The 23,551-nt window shown below is 48.0% G+C and overlaps 1 protein-coding gene across 1 annotated transcript in view; it reads left to right on the top strand.

The window, feature by feature from the left end:
- The window catches only part of GRIK1 (glutamate ionotropic receptor kainate type subunit 1), a 92,874-nt gene that overhangs the window by 42,605 nt on the left and 26,718 nt on the right, over positions 1-23,551 (top strand). Inside the window, exons 2-9 of the mRNA XM_088158811.1 lie at positions 36-203; positions 2,533-2,790; positions 4,833-5,014; positions 10,975-11,028; positions 11,931-12,104; positions 14,606-14,749; positions 21,250-21,357; positions 22,002-22,046. Of these exons, the coding sequence (XP_088014937.1) occupies positions 36-203; positions 2,533-2,790; positions 4,833-5,014; positions 10,975-11,028; positions 11,931-12,104; positions 14,606-14,749; positions 21,250-21,357; positions 22,002-22,046 (1,133 nt within the window). The remainder of the gene's footprint in view (positions 1-35; positions 204-2,532; positions 2,791-4,832; positions 5,015-10,974; positions 11,029-11,930; positions 12,105-14,605; positions 14,750-21,249; positions 21,358-22,001; positions 22,047-23,551) is intronic.

Raw genomic sequence — 23,551 nt, 5'->3', positions numbered from 1 at the left:
TGAATAATCCTTCTCATTTTTCTCTGTTCCAACAGGAGGGATATTCGAAACTGTGGAAAATGAACCTGTGAATATCGAAGAATTGGCGTTCAAGTTTGCTGTCACCAACATCAACAGAAACAGAACACTGATGCCTAATACCACACTAACCTATGACATCCAGAGAATTAACCTCTTTGACAGCTTTGAGGCCTCGAGAAGAGGTAAATATCTCAATAACTGTGTTAGTTATGTACCTGCCTTGTAGCTTATACCTTTCCCCAGCCTGATCTCCTTTGCTGCTCTGCTTGTATCATGTGTACCATAAAATTAATCTTTCAGAGCATCAAGCTGGGCTTGGACCTGTCATGTGCTCTCTGAATAAACCCCTACATCCTGTCTGCATGCTAAGAGCCCCAGATGGCAGGTGGCGAGTCCAAGCCATTTTTCTTTCCAAAACATGGATTTGCCACCTGGAATTCTGCAGAAAAATGATCACAGACTCACAGGAAGCACGGTGGGGTGTCACAACCCATAATTAGCACAGATACCCATTATTGGTAAATTATTCCTACTGTGTTTTAAAGACCAGAGGCCAGTAGCCCTCCTGCCCTGAAATATTAATGCCCAGTGGCCTGGAGACAGAAATAAGTGTCTCTGTTATCAACAACTGTAGGAATTGGTTTGCTAGAAGGCTGGAAAATAAAAATGCCTCCCTTGAGAAACCAAGCTGGTGAGCTGTCACTGTTCAAACATCTACACTACCAAGTCTTCCTCGTGCCACTTCAGTTTCTTAGTAAGAGTGGAGAAGAGGAGAATGATTTCCAAGAGCATCCAAAAGAGCTTTAAATGGCATTTTTGGCATTCTTTTCAGTTATCAGGTATATGCTGGAGCTGTATGCTCTAGAATCTCAAGCATGGTGGATTTTTAATCCATATAATCCAGGCTGATGCAGTATTTCAGATTCCCTGCAGAGTGAGAATCTCTTCTGTGGCTGTTGTGAAAGTGCCCTCCCTATTTAACGTGTAGGAAGTTGTCAATGTACATGCAAGAAAGCCATACAGACAGCAGTAATTTCTTCTCATCATGAATTATTGAAGTTTTTTATGGAATTTGCACATTAAAACTGGTGTTCCTTTAGAAGGGCTCCTGAATTAAACCTGGAAAGCCTGTGCACTTCATGCTGTCTGTGAAACACTCATTTGTAGAATGGAAACAGAAAATAATTGATTTTCTGTCATATTCTATTCCAGTCAGAGAGCTAAATAAGATGTAAAGAATCTCAGCTCATTGTGGAAGTTGGTGTATTCAATATTTCACTCGATCAGAGTAATTTCTAAACCCCCCACCCTCACAAGGAGAGCAGCTCTGCAGCTCAGGGCAGGGCTTTGTCCCAGTCGGGAGTCTGGATAAAACATTGGCAGTAAATTTTACCAGTGGACAGAAATAACTGATATTACTTCATCTCCTGTCTGTCAGCCTGCAAAGACACAGGAGAGAAAGACAAATGCAAAGACAGCTCCAGGCAGGGTTCTTCAGGCTGAGATATGGGCACGAGGAGAAGGAAACCTTGGGTGATGTATTTGGCTGATTTGGAGGGGTATAAAATGTCAGTGTGTGTATGTTCGTTATTTCTCCTGCTGTTGCCAAGGGCTTTAGGCATTCCTACCTGCTCTGTAAACACAGATTATTTCTGGAGAGCAGTGAATCGTGGTGCCCTTTGCCGCTGGTGTCCTTGCAGCAGCCTGAAATGGGAGCAGCTCAGCCAGGGAGAAAGGTGCCAGTCCCAGGGGGACCCATGGAGAGCCTGCTCTGGCCCCAGGGATTCATTACCTGACACTTCATTCCTGTGCCACTCCTCTGGCAGCCAGGGGGCTCCTGGTTCCTCCAGGGTGAAGCCATTCTGAGAAAAGCAGTTCAGGAACCCGTGTCATCTGCAAGGCAACGAGCAGAGGTTTTATTTATAGCAAGCAGGGTCAAGGATATAAAGCCGGTAGAGCAGTGAAGCCATTTTCAGAAGCACAATCAAACCAGAATCACTGAGGTTGGAAGAGATCTCTGAGCCCGTGGATTCCCAGCTGTGCCCCATGCCCAGAGCACTGGGTGCCACCTCCAAGAGCTCCTTGGACACCTCCAGGGATGGGCACTCCAAACCTCCCTGACAATGTTTAACAGCCTCTGCCATGGGCAAATTCTGGTGCCATGCAATCCAAGCCTCCCCTGACCCAGCCTGAGGCCGTTCCCTCTCCTCCTGTCCCTGTTCCCCCCTGGCTGTCCCCTCCTGTCAGGGAGTTGTGCAGAGCCAGGAGTTCCCTCTGAGCATCCTTTTCTCCAGGATAAACTGCCCCAGCTCCCTCAGCCTCTCTCTTTACCCTGAAAATGAGCCCTGAACACCTCAGGAGCCACTGGCCACCCCTCAGTGATCTGGGAGCAATGCTGTGCTCTCCCTCTGGAGTGATGGGGATGGATGGAGGATGAGAGCTCTCAGGGAGCATCCCCCATGTCCCTGCTTTGCCCACTGAGAGGTTGGTGTCCCTGTGTGCCCCACGCAGCCTGTGACCAGCTGGCCCTGGGCGTGGCAGCGCTGTTCGGGCCAGCACACAGCTCGTCGGTGAGCGCCGTGCAGTCCATCTGCAACGCCCTGGAGGTGCCACACATCCAGACCCGCTGGAAGCACCCCACCGTGGACAACAGGGACGCCTTCTACATCAACCTGTACCCCGACTACGCTGCCATCAGCAGGGCGGTGCTGGACCTCGTGCTCTACTACAACTGGAAAATCGTCACCGTGGTCTACGAGGACAGCACGGGTGAGTGGGGCTGGCTGCAGAGCCCCGGCTCCTGCCACAATCCATCCGGGGACAGCTCCCTCTGCCGTGCCCGCAGCACATTTCCTGGCTCACAGGACAAAATCCCCCGTCCTGCTGCTGCCATGGCTTCTGGAAAGCTGCTCGCTTCACCAGACCTGGGGAAGGAGCTCCTGGGGTTGGATTGTCAGTCCCATTTTCCTTCCTGCTGGTGGAACCCATAGCACAGCTTCAAACTGATCCCAGAATCTCAGAATTCTGGAGAGCACCCAGTCCCACCCCCCTGCCCAGGCAGGGTCACCTGGAGCAGGTGACACAGGAATTTGGGATTTGGGGATGTCCCCAGACAGACACTCCACACCCTCCCTGGGCAGCTGTTCCAGGGCTCTGCCCCTCCATGGACAGAAATTCTTCCTCAGGTTGAGGTGGAATTGTTGTGTTTCAGTTCCTGCCCACTGCCCCTCATCCTGTCCCTGGCACCACTGAGCAGAGTCTGGAACCATCCTCTGCCAGCGCTTGGGGATATTGGTGTGGACTGATTGGGATATTTGTGTGGATTGCTGGGGTATTTGTAAGGATTGATGGATCCCCTCAGCCTTGCCTTTTCCACACTGACCAGACCCAGCTCCCACACCTCTCCTCACAAGAGAGATGCTCCAGACCCCTCATCCTCTCTGTGGTCCCCATTGGACATTGTCCAGTAGCTCCTAGATAAATTTTCTAAACAGAATAGAAGCAAGGAGATGTTTTTTCCAGCCCATCCCATAACTAAATTGGCATTCCAAAACACCAAGTGCCATGTACCTGCTCAGCTACAAAAATGCCTGATATTAAAGAGATTTCATTTGCAGGGGTATTTACAAAGTAAATTATTCATCAATCATCTTATTAATCCAGAGTCAGGAAAGTAAACATGTCAACTTTGATCAGGATAAATAGTCCTTGGATTTGGGGTTAGAGTGATGCCAGTCAGCTCAAGCTCCTTTATTTCTCATCCCTAATGTTTGACATCGTTACACCACGAGAAATAAAAACATCTTAGCCAGGCTGGCTGGGGCTCAGAGTGCCCTGGTCTCATGGCAGGTGTCCCTGCCCAGGGCAGGGGGTGGCACTGGGTGGGCTCAGGGGGTCATGTCCTCCAGAAAAATAGCTGTAGTTCTTTGCACTGCTTTGCACCAGGACACCACACATTCACACCCCACACAAATATTATCCCCACCCCAGCAGGAGAGGCAGGAGTTCCTTCATTTTAATAATTTGTTTGATTTTTGTTCAAGAAGTGCTGCTTGCCTGTGTTCTTTCTCTCTCTCTCTGGATATTTTTAAGGCAGCCTTTTACTTCCCCTCAGCAGGAGATCAGGAATTTTTTGTGGGTGAATTGCATTCATGGATAATGAGAGGCTGTAATCACACACCTCAAAGAGCTCTTAACTATCTTCCCTCGGTTTTGGAGGCAGTGCAAATTACACAGGAGTGCTGAATTTGCACTGTGGAACTGCACTGTGTCTGAACACTGGGACGAGGCTCTGGCTGAGCTCCACTGACTTCAGCTAAGGCATGTGAAGCTGTGCTAGCTGAGCACCGACTCTGAGAATTCACCTGTGTTTGAGGAGGTGGAGCTGCAGCTCAAAACATTCTCTAAGATCTCACAGCTGCCGAGGACACCAGGCAGCAGAGTTAGGAGGAGGTTTGCTCAATTTTATCTTCTTGCTCTTTGGTATTGGAATAATAATCAGCTGCACAGGCCAAAGCCTTATTTGCTTTTTGTGTCTCAATTTAAACATACTACAGTATGTTTATATTGTATTACATCAATGCAAACATATCCTGTAGTCAACCAGTTAAAACCACCTTTCAAAATATTTACATGTTGAAGCCAAGTACAGACATGGGAATGAAATGCTTTAATAATATCAGCTAGGAAGCTGGCAAATGTGGAGCTAGCAATTATCCTCGGGGAGTGTGGAGTGTGAGAGACCCTGTTCTACTGACAATAAATCCTCGTGGCACAGGATGGTGACTGTGACATTGCCTGTCGTTTTTCAGGCCTGATTCGCCTGCAGGAGCTGATCAAAGCCCCTTCCAGATACAACATAAAAATCAAAATCCGCCAGCTGCCCTCTGGGAACAAGGATGCCAGGCCCCTGCTGAAGGAGATGAAGAAGGGCAAGGAGTTCTATGTGATATTCGACTGCTCGCACGAGACGGCGGCAGAAATCCTCAAGCAGGTACCGGGGCTGGGGAGGCAGAGCCCCACGGGAGCCTTGTGCCCTGAAAGCTGCCACACCCTGGCAGCACCAAACCAAGGGCCAGGGACAGAGGGACCAGCCCCGGGCTGCACAGAGCCACCCACATCCCCAGAGAGCCCCACGTGTAGCCCACGGGAGCAAACAGCTTGTCATTTCTGACATTCCAGGTCCTGCCTGACCAGGGACATCAGTTTCATCAACTGAGTTTTTCTTTCTTTCCCTTTAAGAAAAGAGGCTGGATCAGAAGAAAAAGCTATCCTTTAAAACAATGAGAGAGGCTGGTGTGCAAGGGCTGGCCCAGCCTGAGTGTGAGATTTGGGCAGCCACAGCAGGCAAGGACAAGCACAGCCTGACATTAGAGGGCTGGGATGTTCCCAGGGGCACACAGGGAGTGGTGGGAATTGGAATTCCCTGGTGCCACTCGCTGTATATTCCTCTGCAATCCAAGCCTAAAGCACAGGTTGTTGGCCTGCAGGAAATAGCTCCATGCATTTGAGGCAGTTCCCTTTTTGCTGCACCTGTAGGGGTGAGGGATGAGTTGTTATTTCTCCTGCCAGTCGGTCTGATGGGATACCCTGATCCCAGAGGAGCACCAGAGAGCTCTACTGACTAAATGCCCATAAAGGTCCCTTTCTGTTCCCATCCCAGAAGGTTTTACTGAAATATCTAAGTTCTGCAGAGCAGCTTTTTGTGCCAAAGTTGGTAAGGCAAGTTACTGCATTCATGTGTAGAGCCTGGAATCTTCCTCTCCGGGCTGGAGAAATTTGGGATTTGCAGAATCCTAGATCAGCTGCAGCACACAGTTCCTGTGGGCTTGTAGGGTGAGATTTCCTGCTCTCAGGAATGCTGTCCTGCACCACGTTAGGATTTTCTCTGGGTGTGAATGATTTGAGGTACAGGGGTGGGGAGGGCACTGCAGCAGCACTGTTTGGGCTGTCCCCCCACTCTGCTCCCTGCAGGGCTGCCCAAAACATCCCCACTTTTGGCTGCTCCAAAAGCAGATCTGTGGGGGAAGAGTTAAGTTGACAACACAGATTTTGAAGGTGCAGATGTCTGCCACCCTGCAGGAGGCACAAAGCTTCCAATATGCCAGGCTGAGCATGGAAACAACCCCAAAAACAAAACCTGGGTGTCAAAGGAAGAGGAGGGAGTGCTGAAAGATGCACTAAAGCAGGGCAAAGCACCAGAAAAGTTTGTGTGGGATATGGATCAACCAGACAAGTGACAGGCTACAGATAGAGATAATGCTCTCCAGTGCCTGAAGAACTGGGGGAAGGAGGGGGAATGACAGTGGGGGAGAAAACAGGAAAATTGAGAGGTACACCTGTGGGTCAGCACTGTGGGAGAGGAAACAACAGAAATATAGGCTAGAAAGAAAGGGAAAATGGCTTTTCTGTGAGCTAGCTGCGTGGCTGAGTGTAGGTGCTGGCAGCAATAACTCAGGGCTTGAGTTCCTCCCTGCCAGAGGCAGCTGTGAAATGTGCAGCTGTGGAGGGCTCAGAGTTCCTGTGGGACTCCTGTGATTGCAGCTTACAGGAGCCCTGGCTCACCTCCCCATCACCATCCCTGCTCTCACCATCCCCTCTGGCATTTCACCCTGCATGGAAGCAAGATATCAAACACTGGAGAAACCATTTCAAGGAAACTCTGTCATGTCAGTAAAGGATATTTTTGACTTTGCAAACAATCCAGCAGCCATCACAGGAAAAACGAGTGGTGGTGTTAAATAGCAGAAGGTTTCTAACAGGAGCAGGACTCAGGGTCACCTAAAGCTGTCCCCAAAGCAACTCTTTCTTGTCTGTTCACTGTATTTAAGTCATGTAGTAGGTGTTGAGTGACCCGTGGAGCAGGGAGGGGACACCGGCCATGGCACTGCTTGTTACCCAGGGCGTGGTGCCCAAAGCTCCTGTGGGAGCAGAAGGATTAGCCCAGAACTCTGCTGGAGTTGTGCTGGCAGTGTGTGCACCAGGGAGCTCTTCACTCGCCTCCTCCAGCCTGTGCTTTACAAAACACCAACAAAGACAGACTTCTTCTCTAATTCCTGCTTATTTATGGCTTCCACTAAAAGCCTGTCAAGCCACGCTTCCTTGTGTGCACAACAAGAACAGGTGAATCAATAACCTAATTCAACCAAAACACAGAGCCTGCACACAGCTGAACAAGTTTTCCCTGACCTCCCAGAAGCATTTCCCCTTCTCTCTGACATGCCCGAGAGCTGCATTTCCTCAGTCCCTGAGCAGCCCCACGAGGCCTGGCCCTCCTTTGCTGGTCATGGCATTTACCTGCAGTGTTTGCTGGACAGAGGGTTGGTGCTCTGTCTGCATTAGACACACACTCCCCGAGTGAGTTAGATCTGGCTCTTGCAAATTGCCATCTGTTTTATGCACAAGTCCTGCAATTTCTCCTGCACACTATTCAGTCTGATGTTGCCTTTTGTATGAGGAGCTTGGCTGAAGATTGTGCTTAAGCCTCCGTTTGTGCTGACACACAGGAGTGAACACAGATTTCAGTGCTAGGCAAACTCACCTCGCAGAAACTATGTCCCTGCTAACCTTAAATGAGAGCTCCTTTCTTCACACCCCCAAAATACATTTGAGGGAGTGTACTGTATATTTAATCAGGTTGAAGGCTCTCACAGATTCTTTTCTTAACGAAAAGAATCATTAATTCAGTTCCTACAGAAGGCTGAAAACCAGGTGTCACCACAGAGTACATGAGTACATTGCTGGTACAGTGATAGATGTGAGAATAGGAAATTTCAGCTCCTGACTGTGCTCCTTCGAGGAACCTGGCAGGTAGGCTGAGCCCACTCTGTGCTAAGAAAAGGCAGGATTAGCTCTGCTCCCACTTCCACGGGAGAAATACCGGTGGCAGATCCCCCAGGTGCCCCCATGTGGGTGAGAAGCAGGGATGGACTGGCCTTAGAAAACAGCAGGGCTAGTTAACTGGAAAATGAAATTCATTTCATGGTCATGAAGTCGAGTGAGGGAAATGCAGAGTGAAAGCAAGCTCAGGATTTGGTGCAGTTCCCACTAATGCACTTGCCCATCATTCCAGTTCCAGCCTGCCTCCAAGGCAGACTGACAATGGATCTAAATGAGGCAGGGAGTTTTTTACAAGTTGAACAAATGCAAGTTAGAGCTGGGATGTGATTCAAGCCAGGAACAAGGCACCCAAAAGAGATTTTCAGACATAAGACAGAGTATTTTTATCCAGGCTCTGCCAGCTCACCATATATAATTTGACCACTGATATTTTCTTGGATGCACTTCGTGGTTCATGACCCACAGCTGAAAGTGCACAGCTGCACAGGACAAGGCCCAGGCTTCAGATCTGGAATGGATAATTAGAGATGGAAGTGTCTTTATCTCCCATTGTTTGGCTGAAGAACAAATGTTCTACAGGGAAGGCTGGCCAGGAGATGTACAAGGAGAATATTTGAGGTTGATTTCCCTAGTTTACATTCATCTGAATTCCACTGTAAGTAAAAGCTATTATTATTTAAATAGGCCATTTGTATCAGGTGCATAATTATTTCCATAATGAGATGCAAAGTTATTTAAATAGCAATGTGCAATGAAACCTCATCCCAGTTTCTTGTGAGCAGGCACACAGACAGAGAGGCTGCCTTCCCCTCTCCCTCCTGGGCTGCTTCTCTCCTTCAGGTCACCTGCTCTGTGGGAAGCTGTGCTGGGTGCTTCAGGGGTGTCCCAGCCTGAAATCCATCCTTGCTCCAAGCAGCCTCCTATTGCCCTGCTCCTGGGAGCTGCTGGGAGCTGCTTTCCTGTGCCTGCTGTGCTGCAAACACTCAGCAGAAGAGCCCTGCAAACTCCTGTTTACACTGACAGGAATTAAGGCTTGGGAGTTATTGATGCTTTGGGATGTCCAGCATGATTCTCAGCATTCCTCTTGCTGCTGCTTTGACTTGATTCCATCTCCTGTTTTCCTGCATCAGAGCATTTAAATCGTCCTTCAGTGCTAATTTTACTTAGCAGCCCTATTACCCTTACACATCAATTATTATTGCAAAGTCTGTTTGATCCCCGAATAAAAAGCCCCTATTTAGTATCCAATCACATGTCCCAGGCATGTCAAAGTGCTAAAATTGTCATCCTGGGGAGGACAGCCAGCTGAGGCTGTTCTCAGGGGCTTTGTTTCTCTTTGTTGCGGGGTCTGGGGGTTTTGCTTGTTTGTCTGGGCATTTTTGGGGTGGTTTTGCTTTCAAGAACAAACCTGTAGCATGGCTTCTGCACTCATGGCCATTCCCAGCCCTGTGTGTGTCCTGCCAGCTCTGTTCACAGGGCACTGCCTGGCCATCAGTATTCTCCTAAAAGCTTTCACCCGAGCGGTGCAGGGACAAACAGGCTGCTCTCCTGCCTCTGACAGGAAGGCTGCTCTGCCTCAGCTCAACTTTCCAAGTGCAGCTGCAGCAGCAGCGGCTGGGAAAGGTTTCCCAAGCCCCCAGCCACACTTGGTAATCGCTGTAGTCAATGTGTCGTGTAAATCTGGCTATTAGGGCACGGGCCGTGCAGGCAGCTTGGAGTCTGCATTCCCTGCTAGCAGAAGTGCAGTGGCCTCTCAGCTCTCCTGTCCCAGGCTGCAATGCAAGCTGGAAGGGATCAGGAACTTCAGCCTGGGCACTTGGATCCCCCGTGTCAACTATAAAAGAACTTGCTTTCACCCCAAAGCACCACCCGGGACTGACTGCAAACGTTCTGTGAAGGACCAAAGACATTTGGGCACCTCCTGCTCTCAGACCACATTTGTTTAAGCTGCTCTGAGCCCCACAGGGTCACAGCTGGGCTGTTTCACCCCAGTTTCAGCTCAAAGGAGATCTGCATCATAAAAATCCCATAAACCTGGCACCTCCTTCACAGAAATCCAATGGCTGCAGGGAAGGGGACTGAGTCCAGCCAGGTCAGCTGGGAAACAGAGCACACAAAAGTTGCCCTGGATTGTTATGTGTGCATAAACAGGGCACGAACAGCAGCCTCCAGCTTCTTCTACAGGTAATAAAAGAGCTCCAACAAACAGAATAGAAGAGGATTAATAAAATCAGAAATAAAAAAGGCAATTTTGATGTGTAAATCCAGTGGAGCATTTCAATGAAATAGTTGCCTTCTGGCTTGACTTTTAGTGGCTGGAAACGGATCAGTTGTTTGTGATTAATACTGAGCTGGTTTTATTATCTACTGCAGCTCAGAAAGTTCAGGGTTTTCTTTCTCCCTTTCTTTTTCTTTCCTTTTTTTTTTTGTGTGTGTGAGGAACTGCCATAGACAATCACTCAACTGATGTTCAGAGGCTTCTGCCAGGAAAGGGAATTTTGGCCAGCCAAATCCCACTATTTTCCCTGCCTTTCAAACAGCTGTTCAGGCACTCCAAAACCGTCCTAAAAGGGAATTAATAACAGATCCTCACGTTGCTGTGATCGGGACTGAGCAGGAGTTAACCTTGGTCTGTGTTGCTGTCGTGGCAATGAGTTCCTCAGCAGTTCCCCAGTTTGTAATTCCTCCTCCTCCTCCTCACAAGATCCCGGGGAGGGCAGAATTCTCCCATCCTGCTGAGAGCATGTGGGGACGTGAGGACGACAAAAACCTGCCCCTAAGCTCTTCTCCCTACAAACTGTGTTGTCTGCTAATAAATTCCTTTTTAACACTTCCAGACTGCAGAGTAAAGGATTTTAAAATTCAGCATCTCGTTATCTCTAGTAATTTTTCTTGTCCTGGAAGTCTTGCAATCTTTAATCTCTTTCCTGAGCAGAGGTGATAAAAACACCATTTAAATACAACAGGATATTTTTGGCTCCTAAAGCAAAATGTGGGGTTTATTGCAATCAAGCTCTCATGACCTGCGATGTGTTTAACCCTTGCTTTTCACAGGCACTGCAGCACACTGGGAGCTTTCAGAGTAAAGTACCTTCACCTTTCCATCTCTTTCAGATTCTGTCCATGGGGATGATGACAGAATACTACCACTACTTTTTTACAACACTGGTAAGGGTCACTATAAACACCTGGGGGGATTTCCTCTGTTTCAGAAAAGAGCTACATTTTCCCCTTTTTCTAGGAGATCTTTGTTGCCATTAGTCAAGGAAGCCCCTGGAGAATGGGTGCTAACACTCCACAGGAATATCAGGACCCACAATTTCTTAAGAAAGCTGTTTGGCCCCGTTTCTGAGGCTCGCTAACACTTTAATGCACTGAAAATTAATTGCAGTATGCTGATTAACGAGAAACCATCGATAGAGATGGACCAGAGTGAAACAAAATAAAGAATGAATGGCTTTGCACTGTGGGCACTGCTGGTTCATCACTGTTTAATTGTTTCATTTACTGATAAAAACCCCAAATCACTAATGGATGAAGGCACTCCGGAAATGTTATAATCCAAGCAAACCCCTAAGTATTCTGTGATGGTGCAAACACAGCTCGGGAGGGCTCCCCATGTTTCAGTCACCCCAAATGCCCATCGCTCTCCTGCCGTGGAAGTGCCAGGCTCTGGAGCACGTGGAGCCTGCATGCAGGGGCACAGCCATCCCGCAGGCTGGCAGAGGTGCCAGGGGAGGCACAGCCGGGGAAATGGGATTCATAAGCAGCCGAAGCACAGCGCTCACCACGTCTCTTGGGATTTTCCTTCCCCGAGCTCAGAAAGAAGCTTGACACAGGCCAGCTAATTCCTCCTGTCGGCCTGTCAGAGCTGCAGCACTGCTATAAATTAAAATGTGCAGGTTGCTTGCAAAGCACTTCTGCAGTGGGGAGCTGATGTTTTCATTACAGAAAGCAGACGTGTGCTACATCACCCAGCGCACACAGCCAGGTTTCAAACGGGACACGGGGGAAAAGCCCCACAAGTTCCTTTAAGAACGGTTCTGTTCGTGTTCCCGCTGGTGCTTTAGGACCTGTTTGCACTGGACCTGGAGCCCTACAGGTACAGCGGGGTGAACATGACGGGCTTCCGGCTGCTCAACATCGAGAACCCGCAAGTGTCGTCCGTGGTGGACAAGTGGTCCATGGAGCGGCTGCAGGCTCCCCCCAAGCCCGAGACGGGGCTCCTCGATGGCATGATGACAGTAAGTGGCATCGCTGGGGGTGGCACAGGGACAGTTCCCCGGCACGGGCCCACGGCCCGGCTGGTTGCTGTGGGAAATGGGAAGGCTGCCTCGCTGCTGCCATCGCCTGCCGCCCTGGCAAACGCAGCAGGGGATGGAACTCCCCCAGCACGTGCAGGGTCTAGAACCTGCACACGGCTGGGAAGGGAGCGGCATTGTTAAATGGCTGGAGTGCCCTTTCTCTTCATTGCCATCTCTACAGAAACCGTGCCTTTTGAGACGTAATTTGGTATCATCGAGCCAGGGAATCAGCATTCCTCCCAAGCAGGAAAGGAAAGAATAGGAACGATTACAGAGACAGCAGGACTCCATTCAGTTTGGCAGGGTGAAGGGTTGCCATCTCTGTGCACTATGAGATAATGTATCTCATGGGCTGAGTGGCTCTCGAAGCCATAAGAAATAGACTTTATTGCAGATGATTGCAGGGAAAATTCAGAAATGTCTTCACATCCGGAGGAGAAATGCATGAAGTGTACTGTCCCTGGCACTGCACACACTGGTGCTGCTTTGGGCGGTGTCACTGTGCCCACTCGTACCCAAAGCAAGGAGAAAGTTGTCCCTGGGAATTCCTGATGGGAATTCACACCGAAATCTCCCAAATACGGCACTGGGAAAAGCACAGCTCTCACCACTCTCCTGCTCTCCTGACTCTCCATCATCCCAGTGTCCCTGCTGCCGTGGCACAGCAGTGGGGGAAGCCTCTCCCTCCTTGCTGGGATCATTTCAATATTCCCAGCAGCTCCCATTATTGCCCGGTTTGATAGAGAGCTGCAGCACTGCTGCATTTCATCTGGCAATAAGGCTGTGACAGAGCACAGAGCACAGGGATCAGGACTGTACATCCTGTGACTAACTCAGGATTTATCCCTTCTGCTTCATGCTCTGCTGTTTGCCCTGTGGGAAGTCAGCAGGGCACAAGCAAGACAGCGCTGGTTCACGTCCTGCTGGGTGCCCACACTGCACCCAGAGGCAGAGCTGCTCTAATGAGATCGCTGCCTTTCTTTGCAGTGGTTTCAGCAGCACACAAAAATCAGAAAAACAAGTTCCAGGACTGACTCTGCGTCTCTTTCTCCTAACATAAAAGCACAGAAATCAGGGTGAGGTGACTGACTTTGGGAAATGAGGTGACCTCTTGCGGCCTATGACCCCAAAGAGATCCACAGTGAGGGGAGAAGTGACAAGTAATCCAATCGTGAGGAACCCAGTGTAAAAACAGAGGTCTGCTGACATTGATGGGAATATTTCCATGGATTTTAAGGGATTCAGGGTCAGCCCTTGATTCCCTGAGTGTGCTTGGAAGGACTGTCTGTTGTGAGATGCTTTGCAGTGAGAACAGCTGCTATTGTCTCCTCCTGCTTCACTCATCACTCACAGTATTTTTTGATCTCACAATTTGCTCCCATTGTGGAGCATTATTTTGGGCAGATTCTGACAAGCACATCAAGACCAATTCCTCTTGTGCACTATCTTAAGATTAGTCCTTATATTCAGAACATTTGAGCCAAACCCTCCAGTACTGGTAACACTGATGCTGTTGTAATTTACTCAGGTAAATGGCGCACACAAAGAATCAAATGTATTAATTTCCCTGAGGAGCTGCATGGAAAAGAAACAGAAAACTGATCAGCTCTGTAGTTCCTATAAAGGAGTCCAATTTCTCATCTGCAGAATTACTGCCTTTTTTTTCAGGCCCCGGGTTAATTATTCATTAGATTTACCTGCAAGGTAATTTGTGCAGCATCACTAAGGGAGATGCAGCCATTCCCATCTCACTGTAAGAGCACAGAGGCACAGTGCAGGTGAAGGTGAGACTTTTCTGGAGTGACAAAGTGTGTATGATGTCAGTTTGAGGCCATGCCTTTGAACCCACAAACCCACTCTCAAAACAAACACAGATGCACAAAGAGCATACAGTACTGTTGGTATCTGAATCTATGGGGTAATATTCAAGGATCCAAGGGCTGTGGTGGGAAGTTAGATGTGTGAGTCCAACCAAATCTCCCCAAAAACACACCTCCAAAGACAGACCCCCTCTCTCTAGGACACCATTGCACACAGTTGTGCCTAAAGCCCGGATCCTCGAGGGCAGCGTGCCCTTGGAGGCAGCAGGTACCTGGGCACTGGGAAGTGTTCCAGGTGAGCAGTGGGATTGGCTTCCCCGGAAAGCAGGGCCAGCCTGACCTGTTGGGAAGGGAGCAATCCCACAAGTGCCATGAGAAGAGTGGCTCATACACCTGGCACTTCTTAAAACCCTTCTCCAGCCTGCCTGGGACCCCCTGAGCTCCCTGTGCTGGGAACACTCGGAGATAACGTGAAGAGCCGGATGTTGCCGCTGCTCACGCCCCGTGGGAGCCCAGGGGAGGCTTTTCCCTGCGAGGAGCCAGGGAGGGGCAGGCAGCCCAGGGAGGGCCAGGCAGCCCAGGGAGGGGCAGGCAGGCACTAACAGCGCTGTGTGTGTGCAGACAGAGGCAGCGCTGATGTACGACGCCGTGTACATGGTGGCAGTGGCGTCGCAGCGCGCCGCCCAGATGACCGTCAGCTCCCTGCAGTGCCACCGCCACAAGCCCTGGCGCTTCGGGCCCCGCTTCATGAACCTCATCAAAGAGGCAAGTGCAGAACCCCTGCCCCTCTCCCTGGCATCTTCCCTGACCCCTTCCCCAGCGTGTCCTGGTCCTCGCTGGGCTCCTGCTCCTGGCGCTCACGAGGGAAATTCTCCCTGAGCTTTGTGGCAGATCCCCTGATTCCCAGGCACAAGGCTCTGCCTTCCATTCTGCTCTTTACCTGCCTGTGGCACAGGCTCAGACTAAAACACTGAGAGAGGTTTTTCACTCCGTTAATGCTTGTTGTGGATGTTGATAATTTCTAAAAAGATGAGGGAACTACAACCATTGTTCTGGAAATTGAAAGAAAAGTGAGTCTGTAGCTCTGTCCTTGCTTCACTGTGCAATTCCAATTGTTTTGCAGATTGTTTGACGAGTGATCAATATCCAGAAAACATTGCAGCCAGTGTTTCTAAAGAAAGAAATTGCTTCCTGAAGCAATGCTCTGTCCTACAAGAATCCATGGCTGAGCTTGATCCAGAGATGTCCTAAAAATACACATTTTAGTTGAAATGCCGTCACTCTTTCAAAAGTCCCAGTTGTATTTTCAAATGGAAATCTTTCCTTTTCCTTTTTTTTCATTAACTTCCAATGAAAGTTGGAAGTTACGTGAAGTGTCTCACGTTTTCCCCACCTCATTCCCCGCATTTGAAGAATTATTACAAAGAAATTGAAATGTAACAAAAGGCTTTGTATCAGGGAGTGCCCCTGCAGTATAAAACTAAGGGTTCCTGCAGCCTAAAGCAGAATACTTTGCCCAGGAGTACCAGATGTACCCCAGCAGATCAATTCAAAGCCTCAACAGTGGCGCAGCTCTCATTTATCATGGACAAGCAGCTTCTCTTGCATGCAGTGAGATATGGGAGCTAATTACTGATGGCCTCGCACACACAGTGTCTCATCATCAGTAAAACACTGATTTAAATACTCTGAGAGTCTTATCTTCCTGTGTCTGATGTAGCAAAAGAAAAAAGGTGGTTGTTAAAAGCAGAGGATAAGGTGTAATAAGACTGTATTGTATTCCCTGTGAAGCCTAAAACACGAGTTGGAAACAAATAGCAAATAGATTTGGGCCTCCCTAGATCATGTTTGTTCAACAGGGATAGAGGAACTTTATAATGAGGAATCAGTGAATAGACATGGAGAAAATAAGGTCAAGGAGGCAGAATGATAGCTTGGGCCCACATAGGTAGAATTTAATTTTCCTCTTTTGTGATGTGGTACTGACATTCTGGGAAGGCATTTTACAGACTGATCTAAAGACCAATATTCAGTACTCCCGTCTAAATAAACCAGTTGCAGACAGAGAACTTGCCTGCAGTGTTTGCTGCAGATGCTGGAGTTAACAAGTGCTTCAATGGCTCCCTGGTGAGTTTGTGCATTTGATTTTGGTGGTGAAAAGATCTGAGGTCATCTCATTTGCTTTGTGGGTCGGAGCTGTGAAATGTCTGGGACCAAGGCTCTGCAACAGCCCTTTAAGGAGTTTCTAATGGAAAGGAAATCCTTGTCAGAAGCTGTGTCTCTCAGTGACTCAGTGCCATCCACAAGTGAAGGGTGTTCCAATCTTTGAGCCTTTCTGGAGGCATCTGCAGGGAGTGCCCCTTAGCCCTGCTCAGAGGGAAAAGGGGGTTGTTGTCTGTCTGCAGAGGGGGAACAGGGACAGAAAGGTTGCTCCCACCCTTTCTGAAGGGAAACTGGGGGTAGACATGAAATAGGTTTATAATTGAATGATCAAGTTCTGCTCATGTCCCTCCTAAAGCATAAGATAAGGCCCCAGATTATGATTGTTTTTCAATTATCAAACCAGCGTGAGCTCCCCTTGTTCAAATGCAGCCACAATTAAAAGAACAACTGCAGAGAGAAGGATAGAGGTGCAGATTGGATTCTGAGTGATTGTTAAATGCCCTCAAGCAGAATCACAGACAAAAATCTCAGAGACTGAGAGAGATCTGAAGAGATTTCAGTTCCTGCTGTTTCTGAGCCCAGGAGTGAGAGCCATCCATCTGCATTCAGCACTGGAAGGAGAAGGAACTGGGGGATTTTATTCCAGGAAAGGTAGAAATTTAAATTTTGACAGAAGGGAAAGCAATCCATCCGCAGAGGTATCCATTAACGATTCTGTTTCCGATTGGCAGCCTCTCCAAGCACAGGAGCACAGAGACTCGGGTAAGAGAACAGAACATTTCTGTTGTTCAGTGGTCTTTGATCACTGCCCGAGCCAGCCTGTCAGGGTGTTTTCATGGGGCTGCAGCCCTGCCGAGCGGAACAGATGAAAAGGACAGAGCAGTACAAGCCCCCGATGCAGAAGAGCCAGGAAATCCCCACCTCCCCTGCTCCCTGAGACAGGGGCTGCGGGGCAGCCCTCAAATCTCTGTGCAGGGACTGGGAAAAGGTGACAACGTTTTGCTCCAAAACATGAAAGAAAAATCTCTTCTGCTGCATCCTTTTCATTGCATTTTAGCACTGAGCCAGTGACAGGGTCTGTGGGTGCTGCCTGGATTTGTTCTCTGGCCTCTGGTGCTGTAACATTCAGTTACATCAGATTGAAACAGTTGTTTACTTCGGTAGGGCTCCGCTCAGCAGATAATGTAAGGTTAACACTCGATCCACTCTCACTAAAACAATCTTTTTTCTTTGTTTCATTTTTCCTAACCTTTACTTCTAGTCCGTGGAGTGCATTTCAGCTCTGAGCCTATTACTGGTTGTTACTTTGACCTGAAATCCCTTAATTAGGCAGAGCAAACAAAATACCTCCCTGACCTGCATCCCGCGGTGCTTTATTAGGAAATAAAGCTCAGCTTCCCAAGAAGACAATGAGGCTGAGGATAATGTCAATAGGCATTCTCATTCTGAAGTCAAATTTCAAGTGGGAAAACACTTATTTATGGAATTATCTATGCCCACATAGCAAATTGCAGGATTGCATGCTGAGAATAAATACATATTGAACTGATGAAAATTGATAAAAAATTATCTGCAAGGTACTGATACTGCGATATCCAAAATGAAAACAAGCTGTTTGACAAAGAGATTACATGTATTTTCCTCCATTCTGTATTCAGCTCATTAAATGTTACCTGGGCAGTAGATTTGTTTATGAAAAACAAGCTAGAACTATTGTAAAGTGACTTTATCTGACTGTATGGAGGATGTTTTGATATTTGCTACACAAAACATCTTTTCAGGACATATTTAATACATCCAGGCTTACTCAAACACAATGCACAGGTTCCATTTTCCACGTTCACAGACCAATATAATCCCACCCTTCCTTTCTGCTTCTCACTATATTTCCATTCCAGTGCTGCTCACTGAAAGTTCAGGACTTTTCCTGGACCTCTTCCAAGTAAAGAGGCTGTGGAGCATCATAATTCTCAGTTTATCTCCACAGATAAAGCCCTGTGCTGGCGAGTGCTGAAATTCTCTTTATTCCATCAGTTGTGCCAGATTTGGAGCAGGATAATGGCAAAGTCATACCCTAAGTCACTGTATTCCCTAATCCTGGGGGATCTCTGTTAATAAGAGGATTAATTGCAAGAGCTGACAAGGTGATGTGTGGCTCATCACACACCATTTCCACTCCAAGGAGAAGCAAGCTCACTGCCCCTTCAATCTGGCAGCTCTCTCTGCAATTCCAATACAGCAGGGGCTTTCTCTTCCCAAAGGAAAACTACACTGTTCTAGGTCAGTAGCATTTTGGCAGTGGTTATTATTATTATTATTATTATTATTATTATATTGCCATTTATGGCCTTGGGAACTTTTGTTACATAAAAGTGACCTGAGGTGTTGTGACCATTGTAGGTTTAGGTGTTCCTAGGTTCCTAAATTTTTCATTCAACTGTCAGGTACCATGGAAGCCCTCATGAGAAATTTGAGAGTATTGGTTCCTTCATCCCTGTAGTTAATGAGGAAGGAACATTAAGTCATGAACTGATGTTCATTTTGCCTAGGAACTTCTGATAATAAATAAACAGATTATAACCCCAAGAATTACATATATATACCATGGGTCAAAATAATCCCATGACAAAACAGAGTAGGCAGGAAAATGTTCTTATCCCCAGTTAGACTTCACTCAGCTTCTGAGTGGACTCCTCCCACAGTGACCAGTCCAGGTGACTGATTTCTGACCAGACTCCCATTAAAGCCAGAGAAAAACTCTGATTGCTTGCTTTTAGGGAAAAGCTTCCAGATTTTCAAGTTACACTTAAACAGCAAGAGAAGGAAGAACGAGAGAGAGAGACTAAAAAATACAGGTCTGTGGTACAGAATAAATAACTGAATCTGGTCTGTTTGGGGAATTTCTGGAGTCAGTCTGGACACTGCTGCCAGGGATGCTCAGGGTGGGATTGTCTGGGGGCTGTGCAGGGCCAGGGGCTGGGCTGGGTGGTCCTTGGGGTCCCTTCCCACTCAGGACATTCCCTGATCCTGTGCTAAGTCTGGAAGCAGCTGAACGGATTGATCCTGGGATTGATCTGTTCATTGGCTCTGCCTGGAATGGAAGCTGCTGCATTGATCCAAGACGTGCAGTGGAAATGGATACAAAGACCCTGTGATGGTGGGAATTGATAAAACTCCTCTGGACTGTTTGACCTGGGAGGCTGGGTCAGCTCTGTCCTCCTGCTGTAATTTCCCATCAATCTATTGATACGGATTGTAATTGGAATATTTAACCCCAGGGTTCAGCTTTACCCACAGTCCTCATCCTTGCAAGCAGTGAAAGCAGGAGTTCCACAGCTCTCATTAGGCTGCTTTGTGTATTTTGGCCTGGCCAGCCTCTGAAGGTGGCTGAAGTTGTGTCTGTAACCTCTTCTGCCCACTCCCTTCTCCAGGCTTAGTAAGAAAGGGTCTGAGCAGCTGCTCACAGTGATGCTCTTTGATCAATTACTTGATCAGGTTCCAATTCAGCTTTTATTATGTGCTGTAACACTCAATGTGTCACCAGAAACATAAAAATTGCTATAAATCCTGTGTGTGAAAGCATGAAATCCCATCTCTGGTACACACACGTGCAGCTCCTGGCTTTTCAGGAAGTTCTGCTTCATTTCAGTTAATTAACAAGAACTCTGCATGTGCTGCTGTCTCTGTTTTGGTTTAGAAGCAATACAATAAAAATCAGAAATTAAATTCAGAATTCAGACAGTATCTGAAGCGTGTTCCTCACCATTAGGGTTTTAAAATCCCATCAGCATTTAACCCTTCTGAGAAACACTCCCTGGCTCCTGTTTCTACTGTTTCACATTTGGGTCATTATTTGGTGGTCTGAGTGGGACTGAAGTTGGACAAAGGCCCTGAGCACTCCTATGCACCAAGTCATTAAGATGGAAAATCCCACAGCAAATTTGTTGCATTCGTATTTTTCCATTCTTATATTACTTAAGTGTGTTTCAAATTCTTGCTGTTCCCACAAATTCCAAACGCACCAGATTTGCCTGAGACACGGGGTGAGAATTCCCCAGCATCCGAGATTAAATCCTGCAGATTCAGGGCTGGAATTCAGATTAAGTGTGGTGATTTTTAATGCAGCTTTACTTGTGTCCTCTGTCTCCAATAAATTAAATGAGGCAAGGAACGATGTGTGGTGGAAAAGCTTGTAATTTAAAATTATACGGCTGACACACTCGAAGGAACAATGCCATCATTTATCGGCAGCTCTCCTTGTATCTCTGACAAATTCAATCTAATGGGGCACCTCCCAAAAACGGATTATCAACATTGTCTGCACTGTGAAACCCATTGCTTTGTTTTATGGGCAAACGCCAGCTCTGGGGATAAAACAGGCTGGGAGGGAGGGAGGGAGGGAGGGAGGGAGGGAGGGAGGGAGGGAGAGATCTCATTTCAAGGCAAACGGGCTGGGTGGGAGGCTCACGGGATACAGGAGGCTGAAACTGGGGACAAAGTTCGTCCTTGCCATTGACCCTCCTGCCTGAAGAAGGGGTCCCCAGCACTGGGAATCCTCCTGGCTGTGCAGGACAAATCCAGGTTCAAGCAAGGCTTAGGCTTCACTGGGTTAGGCTTGGACCAGACCTGCTCCTCTGTGAGTCGTGTGCTGTCCTTCCCCCGGATGTGACATTCCATGGCCTTACCCTGCAAAGCTTTTCTGGGGTCCCTGTGACTGCCTGGGCTTCTGCTGGAAGCTCCAAGGCCCAGCCCCACAGCTTGGACAGAGCAGACTCCTTTTCTTAGTCCCTTACTCTAGTGCAGAACTGCCCTGCCTTTGGGCATCTGCACTTCTCCCTTTCTCTTTAGGAAGTCTGTATATCTTATCAGCACCAGCTGTATGCAAATCAATCTATATGAACTGTCACAGACTTGTGCCTGCTCACAAAATGCAAAACATATCCAAAAAAGCACAAAAAGGGGGTTTTGTCAGAGTAGCAAAGCCACATATGCTGCAAAAGGCCCAGATGTGGAAGAGCTTGGGTGCTGTGGGGTACTGAATTGCAGTTCTTGCTGTGGCTTCAGAGCTGGGTGCCACAGGCAGGGTGTGTTTGTGTCCCCAGGCACGGTGGGAGGGCCTGACCGGGCGCATCACCTTCAACAAAACCGACGGGCTCAGGAAGGACTTCGACCTGGACATCATCAGCCTCAAGGAGGAAGGCACGGAAAAGGTAAGCAGCTCTTCTGGGAAAAACACGGCCAAAAGTTCAGCTGCCAAGGGCATGGTTCCTCAGCTGGAATCTCCTGGGACTGGGGTAAAAAACCCCACCATTCTCAAGTGGTTTTTGAGTCAGAGTTAAAGCAGAGCTGCTAAAATTGGGATTTTATTTTACATTTCGAGGTTTGGGAGAGGAATGTTTATCTAATGGAAAAAATCATTTTAAGTGCACCTCATTTTCGACTCTTGCCACTGCAACTGTGGATGGCAAATTCATATATAGAGATAGATAAATTTATATAGCAGTGCACAGATAAATGTGACATGAGGGAGAGAGGAAAGAAGGTACTTGAGTAATAACCTCAACAAAGTGGAGATGTTGAGAATTCTCCAGGTTTCTGGGACTGGATTTGTTCTCTTTGCCTTTTCTCAGCCCTCAGCCAGCGATATGGGCTGCCCTGGGGGTGTCCCCAACCCCAGCACAGGTGACAGCAGCTCCCAGGCTGCTGGCCCTTGCTCTGTGTGCTGGCTCAGCTCTGGGTGGTAATTGCTGATGGGTTAATTGAGAATTTAACTGTAATTGCTCCCACACAGCTCTCCAAACAGCTTCTCTTTTCATTTTTAATGAAGCACTCTGTTCATTTTTCCCTGGACAAGGCTGCTGGCGAGGGTTCTAATCATTTATATAAAGTGTGGAAGAAGGTTTGTACACAGCCAGGTGATGCCAAAACCCTGGGGGCTGGGTCTTCACACTCAGCCTTTGGGTTTTAATGGTGACTCTCCTATTGCAGTTTAGAGACAACAGTCTCTCTGAAAGCAGGAATTTTCCTGGTAGGATAAGTTTTTCTCCACTTGAGACACTGTTATTGCAACGATTAAAAAGATCTTGGCAGGATTCAGCTTTTTCACCAAAATCAGGGGAGTTTAATTATTATTTTACTGCTTGGGAGCTGTGCTTTTCCCATCTTTGAGTAGCAAAACCAATCCTTTTCTCATGTGCCATCCTTCCTGATTCACCTAAAATGTACCCTGAGGGGTACAATTACACCGGTTTGGATGTGTATTGGCATCAGCTCCGAAGTCTGGTTTAAAGTGCAGGGTTGGGAGTGTTTTTCCCCACACAAACCTCTCAGTGCTGGCAAGCATTACTGCCTCAAAATTTGGATGAGTGTGTTATTAGCTCCTTACAGAAAATAATAGAGATGATTAAGTGGGTGCTGTCATTCACTAACATATGGAAATTGGGACTAAGCTTGTTTATAAAGGATGGAAATTACCCCAGGAATCTCATCCCTCTTTGAGCATAAGGTGCTTAAAACGCAAAAGTGGGATTTGGAGACCAGCTCCACGCACTGCTCCCCACAGGACTTACAACCCCTGGCTGCTGCTCTAGGAGGAGAAGATAAAAACTGCATTCACTAAGTCTGGAGTGTTCTGCAGTCATGAGACAGAAATTTTTGTAGTGCTTGGAGCTGTGTTTTGTCCATGGTTCACACAGATCTCAATACTCCACAGCCCTCCCTCATACACATTCAGAAAGGGTTTGGGTCTGTGTTGTTTCTGTGAGAATAGAGCAGTGTAAAACACCCTCTAGAGCCCTGTCAGTGTTCTCCTGGAGCACATCCATAATAAAAACAACCCAGCTGAATCTCCAGTGGATCAGGCTGAGGCACAAAGGCCCCCTCCCCTCCTTCCTGGGGAGGAGATCATCCCCTGACAGCAGAAGCAATCTCCCTTTTTCCTGCAGGCATGTGTTCTGCTGAAGTGATTAAAACCAAAGCACAGCGTGTTCAGAGCACAGGCTCGCTGGGAAGGGCACATGACACCCCTCAAACTTGTCACTAAACTGCAAACCATCCGCGGGACTCCCCCCAGTGAAGTCCTAGCTGTGTCTCATCCCTCCCCCTCCGGGCAGGGCTGCCCTGCGGTGCCGTCGCTGTGCCCAGATGTGCAGTGCTCTCCTGGTGTGTTCTGTGTGCTCTGTGACCCTGCTGCTCCCTGCTCTCCTCCTCTGTCCCTGCTGCAGCCAACAGACACGTTCCGAGTCAGTGACTGAGCAGAAGGGCTCCTCCAGCCTGCTGCAGATCCAAGGACACTGGATATTTGCTGTATTCCTGGCTGCCATAATAGCCAACATTTGATCTCCCTTGTAAATCTGTGCACTTCCCAGATCAGCTTCCCAACCTGATCTAGTTTTGGAAACAAAG

Source organism: Sturnus vulgaris, chromosome 2, assembly GCF_052056855.1.
Source record: "Sturnus vulgaris isolate bStuVul1 chromosome 2, bStuVul1.hap1, whole genome shotgun sequence".
Lineage (NCBI taxonomy): Eukaryota > Metazoa > Chordata > Aves > Passeriformes > Sturnidae > Sturnus > Sturnus vulgaris.
The sequence above is the reverse complement of the archived record's forward strand: the minus strand, read 5'-3'. Positions and strand labels throughout refer to the sequence as shown.